Here is a 13,636-nt window from a genome sequence, read left to right as displayed (position 1 = left end):
TTTGAACCGAATCTCACGGAATTACATTTTAAAATATGTGGTGTTTCTGGCTCTCTCAGCCAAAATGGTTCCTGACCCCTGCTCTAGTTCTTGGTTCAGAGGAAAAATCTAAATTTTATTGTACACTAATAAATTGAAATTCTGGGTTTTATGTGGGTGGTGTTGAGCTTAGTTAATAATTAGTGAATTGCCAAGAGACAGAGCTGCTCCCCGTGTGCTGCTGCCAAGATCTGATTTCTGAACATTTACCAGGGATGCCATGGAAGTGCAGTAGTGGATTGTGGGCCATTGACCATTTCTAGAAGTAAAAGCATCACTTTGAACTTGTAAAGGAACTCAGAAAGCTGACTTTCAGAATAAAATGCATATCTTTAGATGCTCTTTAATTATTTCTAGCTTGGGTTTACATTTTAATAGGTGTAACTATTTTTTACTCTAATTTGTTCATTCTGGAATGATCCTAAATATATGAATTATGTTTACCTGTTCCTTTATCAAAGCCTTTTTTGAATCATTTCGATAAAGCTTTTTGGAATAATTAATGGTTTCTTGTATTTTAATAAAGTATTTGAAAACTTTATTTACCTAATTTGTCTTAAAATATTTCAAAATAAGTACTATTCATTTATTAAATGAAGCATTGATAAAGGCCACCTTACTTGTCTTATTGGACAGATTCCCTGAAAAAGGAAAGTTCCTTAGTGCTTTCCTGATTTTGCTGCTGTCAAACTTCCCACTTGATATACCTTCTTTCTCAGGCCTTTTATTCATCAAGTTCTTTTCATTTTTTCTCTCCCAGCATGAGTATCCCTGCTATTTCCCGGCACATAATAGCTTGCACCTTTACAGAAAGGTCATATCCTTGTCATATCTAAAATATTGCCATGCTAACATATACCTTTAAGAAGCTAAGTCAAAATAGAAAAATGCTCATATATTTCCAAGTGTATACTTCTCTTCAGAAAAAGAAAAAGTGTGTCAGCAAGCCCACAAGGAACATGACAGTTTATCAAATACTCGTTCATTTCCTCTGAAATTTGTTCTTAAGAGATAAGGTCAGTAGGGAGACCAGTTTAGGTAATTCTCTGTTTGGCTGTTAGGGGCAGGGAACATCAGTGGTAGCAGCACACAGTTAGAGTAAGTCTATGGAGAACACCGGATTAAGAATTCCGGTATAAATGAAGGGCAGATTTAAGATATTTGTGGTAGAACAGATAGAGAATTTAAAGTGTGAGAGAAAGCTTTAAAATCTGTTTAAAATGTTTAGACATCAGCTTATGTTTTACTAGATTCACTTTATTGAGTTCAGACTCCAAAGTCTATTAATAAAACCGAGATATGCCCTTAAGCATTTCAATGTTACAAGATGCCTAATCTTCCTGTTAGTGGACTATAAATTCAACTTTGTTGCCTGTGTTTGTCCTTGCAGTAAATAGGATACCATTATTTTGCAGTTTGCAGCTAGGGTGAAGTTAAACTACTCATTTTAGACAGTTTCATAATTTGGGATCATTGGTCAAACTTGCAGTAAAAGGCTGAATTTTCTTTTTTTAATTTTTTTTTTAATTTGAGAGAGAGAGAGCGAGAGAGAGAGAGAGCAAGAGGGAGAGCAAGAGAGAGAGAGAGAGAGAGAGCAAGAGGGAGAGCAAGAGAGAGAGAGAGAGAGAGAGAGAGAGAGGGAGAGAGAGATAAACACCCATTTGCTTTTCCAGTTATATGCATTTGTTGGTTGTTTATTGTATGTGCCCTGACTGGGGATGGAACTCACAACTTTGATGTATCGGGACGATGCTCTAACCAACTGAGCTAACCAGCCAGGGTCAAGGCTGAATTTTCATCATTAGGTTATTTTACTTTTAAAATAAAATATCTTTATGTAGAAAGATTTAACAAACTTGACTGACTGGGTAGAGTCCATCAATGTAACAGATAAGACTTGAATTTTCTTTTCAGTTTTGTCACTAATTATTATCCACGTGACCTTACTAAGTTAGTCTGTGACTATTATTGCATATGCCAGGTAGAAACAATTAAGTCTTGCTTACCTTACAGGATTGTTGAGGTGCTAGAATTATTTAAGTTTAAAGTAGTACTATTACTAAATGTTCAAATAACAGTGGTATTCAAAGATCTCTCAAAGTGAAGGTGAATGGGGAAGTAATGTGGTAAAATGTTTTAGCTCTCTAATAATTCCCTAAGTGTAGGAGTGTTTGTCTCTTTCTTTTTGTACTCTGAGGGTGAGATGCATATTTTGGAAAAAAAATCTCCGGATGATACTAATATCTACCCCTACCACATATGTGCATTACATCTTGCTGATGGATTGTGTTGAGACAATAGGGATTGTCTTCTGTTTCACGAATCTTTCCATTGTATCTGTGTATGTATCAATGAATGAAAGGCAGCAGGGCATTTTAGTGTGTTGTAAATTCCAGGATTCCAAGCTAGTTTCAAAAATAGGCTGTTTGGACTATAGTGCCCAATTATTACCAAATTCTATTTTGGAAGATCTGTTGGCCAGTGTTCCCAGTATCACTCATAAATGTCTTCTTGTGAAAAAGTAAGGGCCAAATGGCTATTGTAATTGCCCAAGACTTAGGGCTTCAGAAGAGCTGTTGGTTTTGAGACCTTCCTGATGGGCTCTCCTTGGCATTCATTTTTTTCTTTTGCTAGTGCATTCGGGTGCCCTGCTCTCATAACTCTCCCCCAACCCCATCTTACAATTCTTTATTTTCTTTCTATTGCTGAGAAAGGCATCAACAGGAGAGAAAACCTTTTCAAAAGTCATAGCTTAGAGGTATTTAAACTTTCAACAGCTACTATTCTTTTTTTATTAAATGGTCATTTGTGTCAGAGATTCTATTTCTATGAAAAATAAAAATGAAATGATGTCTGCTCAGGATTAGTGCCTTTTTGATTACAGCATCTACATTTTTCGAGATAACTCCGGTTTATTGTTCCCTGTTAGGGAGCCACTTTTCATATCTGAGGTGACCACTTTTCATATCTCAGACTGACTGGAAAAGGCCATTTGGCATGTGAATAAAATGGGACACGGTGTTAATTTGCAATTTTATTTTTTAAAAATGAAATATTCAAAGTACTTTTTTCTTTCAAATATTGACACATAATGTTAAACTTGAAATATTTACAGCACGTTGTTGTGAGCTCTTGTAGAAAAATGCATGCTTCTGGCCTGAAAACCAGAGCAAAATGCAAAAGACCATTTAACTGCAGCCAGAGAACACGAACCTGTACAGTATCCAGTCACTTTTCAGCACAGGAGTGAGAGCAGGAATACAAAATTGGAACCTATTGTTTCCTAACAACATGGCTCAAGCCATTATAACACAATTTTCAGTAATGATTAGAACCTCTAACTGTTGTTATATAGAAACTGAAAATCTTGGCATACACTGTAAACATCTTTACTTTTCATGAGAAAGTAAGCAGCTAAAAAGAATATTTTTCTGACATAAAGGCTACACTTCTCTTTTTCACCATTTTTCTTACTGATGCTTTTGCCAGAAGAAGAGAAAAGATTTAGACATTGTCATGATTCATACGAGTAAAATATTTTTCAAGGACACAATCTGATATACTAACATTTATTTAAGAGGTTAAAGTCCACCACTAAATCTAAGGAAAGATTTGTAACTGCCAAACACATTTCCTTTGACAAATAATGTAAGATGACAACTGCCAAGACAAAATCCACAGCAAGTTTAACTCTAACTATTTTCACTTACTGTTTAGGAAGTAATTTCTTCTTGCACACAGTAGTATATTTGGTCCTTAATAGCTTTCACATGAAGGACACACTGACATAACAGTCACTATTTTGAATTCTTTTTTGTTGTTTTTTTTTGTTTTGCTTTTTTGGTTTTTTTTGTTTTGTTTTTTGTATTTTTTTTCTTTTTTTTTTCTTTTTTGCAGAGTAAAGAACCTCACAGAAGGCTGTGAAAGAGCAGTCTGAATCAGAAGTACTGGTCAGCTCACCTACGTGTGTGTGAGTTTCTCCAAGAAGACAGGAATATTGTGTCCAATCTGTAACCTTCTGTTTTCCATGAGCTATAACAAACTCCAATCTTTCCAAAATTTCTTTTAATATTTTATTACTGTACTTTTGTTTTTATTACCACTGAATTCCACTACAGTTGCCCTTACAGGGACATACCTTTATAAATGCAAAAAAACTTTGCCTTCACTCTCTTGGATGGTATTACAGTGGGGCCTGGTCTGGTTAAAAATATATTTTTAAAAAGGAAAGAAAAGCAAGAAAAAATTAAGTAGAAATAACATGGTAGTATGCTTGAAACTGTGCCAACAGTGATGAAAAAAAATCTTATGAAAACTATAATTTTATACCTCTCTATGTTGTCAGCAAGTGAATTCCAAATTATATATTGTCAAGTTTTCATACATTTGGCTATGCTGTATATATTATATTATATATGTATATATATAGTCAATATAGTCGATATATTATAGATCTAGATAAATTGACATCAAAGACACGCTTATTTTATACATTATTTGGCTGGGTTAAAAATAAAACATATGCTTATTTATATGGTGAGTTGTTTGTTAAATATTGGGCTTTATTTCTCTTTCTTTCAGGAGTCATGCTTCTAATCACTCATTATTAGAATGACAACTAAAAATAAATGTATTGAAATGTCTGTTAAACAGTATACTTCTCAGCTTATTTGGATCTCTAGACTATAGTGCAAGAGTGAAACCAAACCAAACCAAACAAAAAAGCACAATAAAATAGGTCCAACTAGGAAAAGGAAACAACCACAGAGCATTCCCTGCCCAGAGCAGAGCCCAACCATTGTGGTCTCACCCTAACTCACTCGAAGCAGGTATGGCTGTGCGGTGTCAGCTGCCTGTCTGTTGGGAATGGGAAATTCTCGTATTTCTTTAAGATGCTTTTACTTTCACCAGGAAATGCAAACTAATTGTTCTGTCACTGAACTTCAGAACTACAAGTCAACGAAGGCATTCTTTGTATGCAGCCAAATAGAAAACAATGTACTCAATATTTCCACATTCTTACCAAGAAATGTCAAAACGTTTCTCTTACTACTTATTAATTCCAACCTTTTGGGTTTTTTCTCTTTCCTCCTTCAAGCTTTGAAAGTGGTAAAGAGAACAGTAATAGTTCAAGGCAGTATTAAAACCACAGCTGTAAGTGATAAAAAGTGCATTTCCTGAATATAATACAAATATAACTTTAAGAAACTAAAGGCACAAACTAAATAAATATGTATTACAAACTAGAAATGCACACTTCAAGATAACTACTACTAAGCAACAGCTTCAAATAGTTGTTTCTAATGAATATTTAAAGCAGTTTGAAAATGATACGCCATCAGTGAATTGCAAAAAGGTACAATCACTTAAAATATAAGCAAAATAGATTCTAATATCGACATTTCAGATTAGTGATAAAATACATCATCACATTTATGAATGCTCTCTCTATATACAGTTCACAAATTCTTTTTCTATTAATTTGAAGGAACTTAAGGTCCATTTTTAGGCTGGTGTGGAGGTATTCAATTTTTCAACAAGTTTGTTAGTAATTTTAGAATCCTATCCTGAATAAATACTGTACAATTAACACAGGCCTGATTCAGGGAAATAAAAACAAGTAGTATGATTGTAGTCTGGATTAGTAATCTCTTGAGCTAGTGTGCTTACAATTAAAAAGAGAGATGAGTTCACCATGAATCCTTTCTCTCACTGTCTTTCAATACATGTGTAAGAACGTGGTAATGCCAACCTGAAGGTTTTGAAAATGAAATGTTTGGATACAACATCCTTACTTTCTGTGTAAGGGTCCCTGTCTTTCCCTTACTCTATTTTGTGTGGTAGGAGCCGGACTCTTTCAAAAGCTGAGCCTGAACCTGGAGTCTGACTTTGCATCTTTTCAAAGACACTGTCATTTCAAACCAAGGCAATGAACCTCGTACTGCATTTAGGTAGCAGCTGGAATGAATCCAAACTGTAACATCCCCATCATAAATTCTCCCTCAGACATAGCAAATGTCCAGAGTCAGGGATGAAAATGCTGAACCTGGCTCAGGGGAATTTTCCACAGGCCATATCATCCCATCACGTATTTTCATTCGTGGTAACTTTCAGTTACACAGCATTTTACAAACTGTCTCTTTGTCACTGGGCACAAATCTCCCAACTCACCAAGGGTTTTTTTTACTACAGGATTCATAGAGATTGAGAAACTGCGGTTCATATTAACACTAATCCTTACCTTTTTCCAAATTTTAAATGACCGCAGCTCAAAATCACCCTTCCTGGAAAATAGTTATTTTCCTAGGCAGAAGAGATGATTAAATCAAACAAAATGGGCCAAGACAGAGAACTAAAATATCTAAGCATATCAATTATTAGGGCAAAAAATAGTCTGCCTCTCTGTAACTAGTTAAAACACTTTAGGTTGGAAAGGGCACATGAATTAAATTTTCTGATATGGCTGGGAGATGTTCATTACAGAATTGTACATTTAAAAGATAAGTCTAAGTGGGCTGAAACATCAATTCCTGTGATGTTTAGTTTGGTACTTTCCTTTCAACCTTAGTACTCAATCTAGTTTTTGAAGGTTTTGGCTCTTGTGAATTTCTGCAGTAGTAGTTAATGTCATTTGTCGGCATCTCAGGCACGTATGCCTGCTAAAGACTTTTTTGGTACCAGAATCATATGTTGTAGTAAATTACCTTTTGGGTGTTCAAAGCCATTGCATTAGTGTATAAATACTGAATCACTAATGTGAAGCTATGACCAAAACACACCCTATATATAAACAAGAAATTCCTACCCAGGTTAATAAAAGCTATATTTACATGATGCTAAGACAGCTGGACAATTTATTGAAACAAAATGTAGTCAAAACAGGTTGTGTGGGAGAAATCACATTGGCCAGCTGCCTTGGTATCATGTACACACAAGCAAATAGTGGCAATTCAGTCTGTGTACCACACCCACAGGGAATCGTGGTAAACAGAACCCGGCCACTACCTGCCAAAACACAGCACAACAACATGGCATTTAGTTTAATAAGCAAGAAGGAATAACCAAGGAGGAAGGGCAAATGGTTCTTGACTCTAGGAGATGATGGCTGAGGACATTTTACACTTCTTCTTAAGTTTCTTATAACAGATCTGGAAAATGTGAGAAGGCTGGCAGTCTTTTGAAATGCAAGGTTCAAAGATACTATTGCACCACCATTTCTGCCAACAGTTAAATATGTATCTTTCTGTAGCAATAGCCACATAGAACCTTGGGTTCTCTTTTGTGTATTTGAACGTATCTATATGCATGGCTCGACAAATTTAAAGTGGTGCTTTCTGACAACTTTTTGTTTCTAGCTGTTTGAGTTCTACTTGTACTATTTTGGATATTGCCACACAAGAACTAAAAATCTTTGTCATTTCTGAAAGAGTTTAAACAAACAATATTAAAATACCATCTTCTGTCACATTGAAAGGCAGTTGGATATGTTTTTCCTCCATATTTACATATACAGAGTTCTGATCTAGAAAACCAATACAACAAACCGTTTTATGGTTTAAAAACAGGCAGTCTTTGGTGACGCAAAGGCAGAGATTTTTTTTGTTACCTCCTGCCTATTTCGCTCTGTCTCATAAAGTGAATATTGTTGGCACTGTCAGAAAGTTCTAAATACTGCTCAACAGACAAAACAAAATACCCATCATAACCTTGCACCCTCCCAGTGCTCAGAAGTTGCTGCTTTTCTCCCTCTGTCCACACCCGGATACCCTCCTCTCCTTCTTGCAGTCTCCTTTGTTCCTTAGTCCAAGCCTGGGCCACAGCGCGCTGTCTGGCGATCTCCAACACGTGATTCTTTTCCTCTTCGACTGTTGTCCCATAGCGGATGTTGAAGCACAGAGCCCCGTGTTGTAGCTGGATATCTGCAAACCGTCTAGTCCTCCCATTCAACATAGAGGTCATCTGGGACACAGTAACATTGACACCATTCTCTAGAATCCGCCTCCCTCCCGTGTTACCGATGAGCACCAGGTCTTCTTCCAGAGACCCGAGCTTAATGAAGTAGTGAGTGTCCCTCCCATCTATGGTAAAATGTAGGTTTTCCAGGTAATGAGCATTATTGAGAATGGCAGCAAGCCGCCTGCTATCTTCATTGGCTACTCCTATGATATCGGCTGTTACTACGCCATCTTTGATGGCGAATTTTATACCTTTGCCAAAAACAGAAGGAACAGCGGCAAACCTTGGTTGCTTCTCTCCTGCAAGGCATCGTCCATCATTGTATCGGGGAGTCATAGGAAGTTGGTCCAAGGAAATGAAATTCCTGAGCTGTTTCTGGAGCTCACACTGAATACCCAAGATAGTCTAGGAAAGAAGAAAGCACAGGGCAAATGTAGCACAGGATTCAACAACTGCCGCGCACTTGGTTATTACGGAAAGCGAACGTTTGTGATTGGTTGGTGTGCGATTTAAAAACAAGCCCAATTTGAAATCTCCTCACCAGAGATTTGGAAAGAAAAGACTAACAAGTGACACGATCACTTGGCACACATGTTTTCTTGGTATCTTGGTGAGTTAAACATAAGGAAATTACGTTCAAACTAGGTATTCTAGAAACTTGGAACTAGAAGGCACTTCAAGTGAAGTGCGGCCAGCTCCTCCAAAAGAAAGACAGTTCATTTTTGCCATTTTAACTAACACCACCTAGCTGTTATGGCCGGGTATAGATGCATTAGGCACAGGAAGGGTATAAAGAAGTGTGGACAGCATCATTCTTGCTTTCAAGCAGCAAAGACCTTATAAATAACAACAGCAAACCAGCAAGAGTTTTGCAGATAGTTTTACATGGACATAAAAAAAAGGTTTTTATGTCCTTTTTTTTTTTTTTATTATGGGAATGTTCAAACATACTAAGAAATAGAAGAGAATAATGAATCTCCAAGTATCCCTTACTATGTTTCAGCAATTTTCAACATTTTGCTAAACACTTTTTTGGACTTTCAGTTACAAAAGGCATTTACAAATTATATTCATTTACAAAAAAGGAAAAGCTTATACTACCTATTTAGAATTTCCTTTCCCTTATAATTTTTACACTTTATTTTTGCAAACACGGAAATTCTTATTTTTTTTCAATTGAAAGAAAAAGTTCCTTCTTGTATTCATTTGTACCTCACACTCTTGATGAGATCATCTGCTGAAACTTGAATGTTTTTTATTGATTTTAAAGACAAGAGAGAGAGAGAGAGAGAGAGAGAGAGAGAGAGAGAGATGTATCAATTTGTTATTCCACTTATTTAAGCCATTGGTTGGTTCTTGTATGTGCCCTGACCAGGGATTGATCCCATAACCTTGGCATATTCGGATGATACTCTAACCAGCTGAGTTAACAAGCCAAATATTTCACAATTACAAAAGTTAAGTTCTTCTTTCCTGTTGTCTGTCTACTCTAGCAGTCATCATATCACATGTTAAGTCTTCTTTTCCCCCCCCCAAAAGCTCCAATCCCCTGATCCTTTCCTCATGAAAGCTTTTTTCTATCTCCTGTTCAATCATGGAAATTTTAGTGAATAATGAAGACAGCTCAAAAATAAGTAAGCAAATATGTAATTAATGCTATTTCATGGAGTTGGTTACTCTTCTGTTTGTTTTTTTCTCCAGCTAAGTAGATATGGTAAAACTTTTACTAACCTTTCCAGGATCCCACTCTTGAGTTTTTGTTTGAAGCTGTAGAAGCTCATAAGTTAATTCCAAATTTTCTAATTCTGGTTTGGTAAATCCAGGTAGTACATTGTGTAACTGGAAACCAAATAGCTCCAACCAACTTCCAATGTCTGTGAGATACAAAAATTAAAGGGAAAATATATATAAGACCCATACTTTACAACCTTTGTGGAAAGCTTTAAAGATGCCTACCCTGCCTTCAAGATATTTAGCCAATGGGAAGTTAGGAATGAAAATTCCCTTTGCGTCACCTACTCTAAAACTCATGATCCTCTTTCTACAAGGAAACTTTTTGATTCTTGCATAATCACAGAGATAAGATCATTTTACTGCACTGAATTTCTTAATATGCTAGTGGTATTAAGGCCACACAGACTGTGATGATAGATTTATTTGCTGCAACAGAATCCTAAAGTTTTCTTTTATGAAATTATTTATATAAGCTCTTAAGGGTGAAAACTACAAACAGAAAGCTTAAAAGAACAGAAAAAATATACTGGGATGAAAAAGCACTGTGTTTTATGAACAGTTTTGCTCACTCTAGAAGACTAAAGAAGACAGTTACTGCACAGTAGCTTGTGAGCTAACTGGCAAAAAGAGGAAGCATATTTACAGGCCTGAGATTATGTGATAAACAAGGCTGACTTATCTCGATTTAGTGTAAAGTTTTATACTGTTTAAATACCTGTGGTATATTTTGCAACATCTTGAATTTTGCCAACTGGGTAGTTATTTTCAAATGAGTAGAGGTTGAACGGTTTAGGAAGGAGGTTCAATTGTTTCCATACATGATGATTGGGCATCGTCCATCTACCAGCAACAACATCATAATCCCTTTGCCCCAGGTGCACTAATTTAGTAAGGAAATCATAGAGTCCCCCATGAAAACCAATGATGACCTGAAAGTCAGGGTAAGTGTCATGATAAATATCTCCATAAGGCGTGTACAATATCTCTTTTATCACGTGGCCTCTACTGCTGAACACAGCGAGTGGGGTGCCTGTATTATCACAGGCTACATAATATTCTTCACCACTGCTTAACTCCATGGCAATAAGATGACCTTGGAGATCATAATACAGGGATGTGATCTCTGAGCTTGTGTGGTTGTACAAATGAGTAACTCTTATGGGGTTGGCAAGGTCTGCATAAAAGAACTGGAGGTGCTGTCCCAGGCTGGACTTACTGGCGACACGTCGCCCAAGCCCATCATAGTAATACAGCACACTCCAGCCAGAAGCCTTATTGTAAGCTTTTTGCAGCAGACCATTAGAGTTGTATTCAAAGATGTCATTTCCCCTCTGCCTCAGAAAGCCATCTTCATCCATTTTATACTGAATCTCTCCTAGTCTGGTGATGCGATCCCGGAGGTCATATCGGAGAGGAGTAAGACGAGCACTGTTCCCATGGCTTAAAAGGTTGATGTTGCCATTCAGATCATAGCTGTAACGCCACTGGGTTTTATCATTTACAGAAACAGTTTGAAGTTGACCATCAGCATCGTACTCGTAGAAGTATCTTGTTATATTGGAATCTACTCCTACTCGTATATCACATATTACCATACGACCCATATTATCATATTGAACAGTCATCCAGTAAGCAATGGCCTTTAAAATTTCATATTGGACTTCAATAACTTGTCCATTTGCACTGAAGATCTTGGTGTGCTTCATCACCGTAGTAGTGATGACTTGATTTAAATCATAATTAATCACACTGAATTTCCCAAACTGCTCAGTTCTACCAGAGACATCAACATATCGGTACAGGTCTATGGGCAAAGGGGTTTCATTTATCACAGCTTGCATGCTGGTGACACGGAAGTTGTTGTAGCTGTAGTCAAACCGAGCATTTACAAGACCTTCTTCACTGAATCGGAAAATCTGGCGTCCAATAAGAGGTCCTGGAGGAATTAAAATCAACATGATGAGAACAAAGGTAGGTGCTTCATGCTGAGTAATCAGAAAGGTCTAGTGTTTTCTTTACCATTATTGCTTTTACTTTCAAAATAAAATATTAGAGTTCAACCTCTGATGTCTTATGCCTGAGTATATAATTTCACAGCATATATTCTCATAGTGTGGTCACCAAATTTGAGAAAAATTTAAAATACTGAAAATACTGTACATTGCAGTTACAGAATAATTGAATTATAGGAAACATAGAAGTAATAACCCATCCACTGGCTATGAAGAAACTGATATTATAAACATGTTTTCTTTTTATAGTCACTGACAAAAAAAACTTTCATTTAACCTGGGTTACAAAGTCAGAGGTCATGTTTTGACAAAGTCCAGTATTTAAGGAACTGGATTTGTGCATTTTAGAAATTCTAAGCATTAAAATAATAAAAAGTTCTGACTTTTGAAGGTAATTTGCTATCAGCAGAGGTTTACAGAGGTTACACAGGGCATGAGCTAGTTTCAGTGACACTCATATCTTACAGTTGCGTCTTTGGGAAGATTGGGTGGTTAGTAGGGTATACAGTTAGACTAGATGCTTATATCTCAGCTTCCTTGAGAACTGAGAGAAAAACAGAAATACTCTACATGTTTTTAAGGAATCAGCTCTCATGTAGCTTGTGCTATGTTTTGAATTCTCGATAGAAGATACTTTGATAGCTAAAGTAACAGTTTGTTGGATTCAATGTCTGTAGGTTAATGTTTCTATCTTAGACTGTGGGCAGCAAAAGTATCATAAAAAACATGATATGTGTACGGAAGACCCACTCCCCGGCGCCACTTGTGGGGGGCCCAAGTTCTTCTGATGGAGGCCCAAAAGAAAAACAAAAAACAAAAAACATAATGTGGTGTACAGATCACAAGCCTTTCACAACAAACCTGTTTGCCTGTATCTGATTGTGCAAATGAAGCCATCATGCATCAGGTGTATTGTCTTAATCACTCCAGAAGATTCTTCATATGTTAATGTGACCTGAGTGGTGTCATACAGGATCTCAGACAGCCTTGCTTGCTTGGTGTACTTGTATAAGACTCTGCGCCCTGTCCCCAGATGCAGGATCTGTAGCAGTCGGCCATCTCGACTGTAGTCTTGGATAAAAGAGGTGCTGCTGTCTGGTGGGGTGTAGATGTTCCGGTAGTAGCCCACTGAAAGCATGGTTTGTAGGCTGTGGCGCACCATACTAGGCATGGTGACTGAGAGAAGACAGTCCGACTGGTCATACTCAAAGATGTAACGCCGCTGGCTATGCAAGAGAAGCATCACCGACTGAAATGAGATAAAGTGGCAATAATATGTACCACTGAAGTTGAGGGGATTATAGGAAATACACATTCAGCCATTCAACACAAGTTTATTGAGCACTTACTATGTACTGGGCATTGTGGTGGACCTGAGTTGACACAGTAGTGGTCAAGAATGGTGTCTATCTCATAGAACTTACAGTTTCATGGAGGAGAGAGACAAGTAACCAAGGCATTACAATATAGTGTCCTTATTCCAGAAAGGTTACTGTTGTTTCAATTCATAGATAAATTAGAAGGAAGTAGATGGAGGGCAGGTTTTGCCATGTATTAAGTTATAGTCACAAAAAAGTATTTATTGACTTCATGTAGTAGATGTCTTTCGAAAAGTTGTATATAAAATCTTATTATTATTGCTTTGCAATTTATGTTTTCAACTATATTAAGGGAACAACCCATTGAAAATGGACATCCTTTGGTTATGCAAGCCCTCTCTCCCCAACCTGATCTGTATTTCAGGAACAGTTATTTGTTGAAGTATAATGCCTTGCATGTATTAGGTGTTTCAATGATATTGTCTTATTTTATCTTAATCTTAAATCTAGACATAAAAGGAGGAGTCAATCTTATTTCTAATGAAATAGCATTTACATCTCATCTTTTAATAAAAA

General features: G+C 36.7%; 1 protein-coding gene across 2 annotated transcripts in view; it reads right to left on the bottom strand.

The window, feature by feature from the left end:
• Positions 1 to 7,546: 7,546 nt before the first annotated feature.
• Positions 7,547 to 13,636, bottom strand: part of TENM1 (teneurin transmembrane protein 1) — a 1,131,584-nt gene continuing 1,125,494 nt past the window's right edge. For both annotated transcript variants that reach the window (XM_066248720.1, XM_066248721.1), the window contains 4 exons: positions 12,603 to 12,990; positions 10,445 to 11,665; positions 9,727 to 9,869; positions 7,547 to 8,400 (listed from right to left, as the gene is read on the bottom strand). In XM_066248720.1, coding sequence (XP_066104817.1) covers positions 7,642 to 8,400; positions 9,727 to 9,869; positions 10,445 to 11,665; positions 12,603 to 12,990 — 2,511 coding nt within the window. In that variant the 3' untranslated portion in view covers positions 7,547 to 7,641. The remainder of the gene's footprint in view (positions 8,401 to 9,726; positions 9,870 to 10,444; positions 11,666 to 12,602; positions 12,991 to 13,636) is intronic.

This window comes from Saccopteryx bilineata, chromosome X (assembly GCF_036850765.1).
Source record: "Saccopteryx bilineata isolate mSacBil1 chromosome X, mSacBil1_pri_phased_curated, whole genome shotgun sequence".
NCBI lineage: Eukaryota > Metazoa > Chordata > Mammalia > Chiroptera > Emballonuridae > Saccopteryx > Saccopteryx bilineata.
Note: the sequence above shows the minus strand (reverse complement) of the source record. Positions and strands in the feature narration are given on the sequence as shown.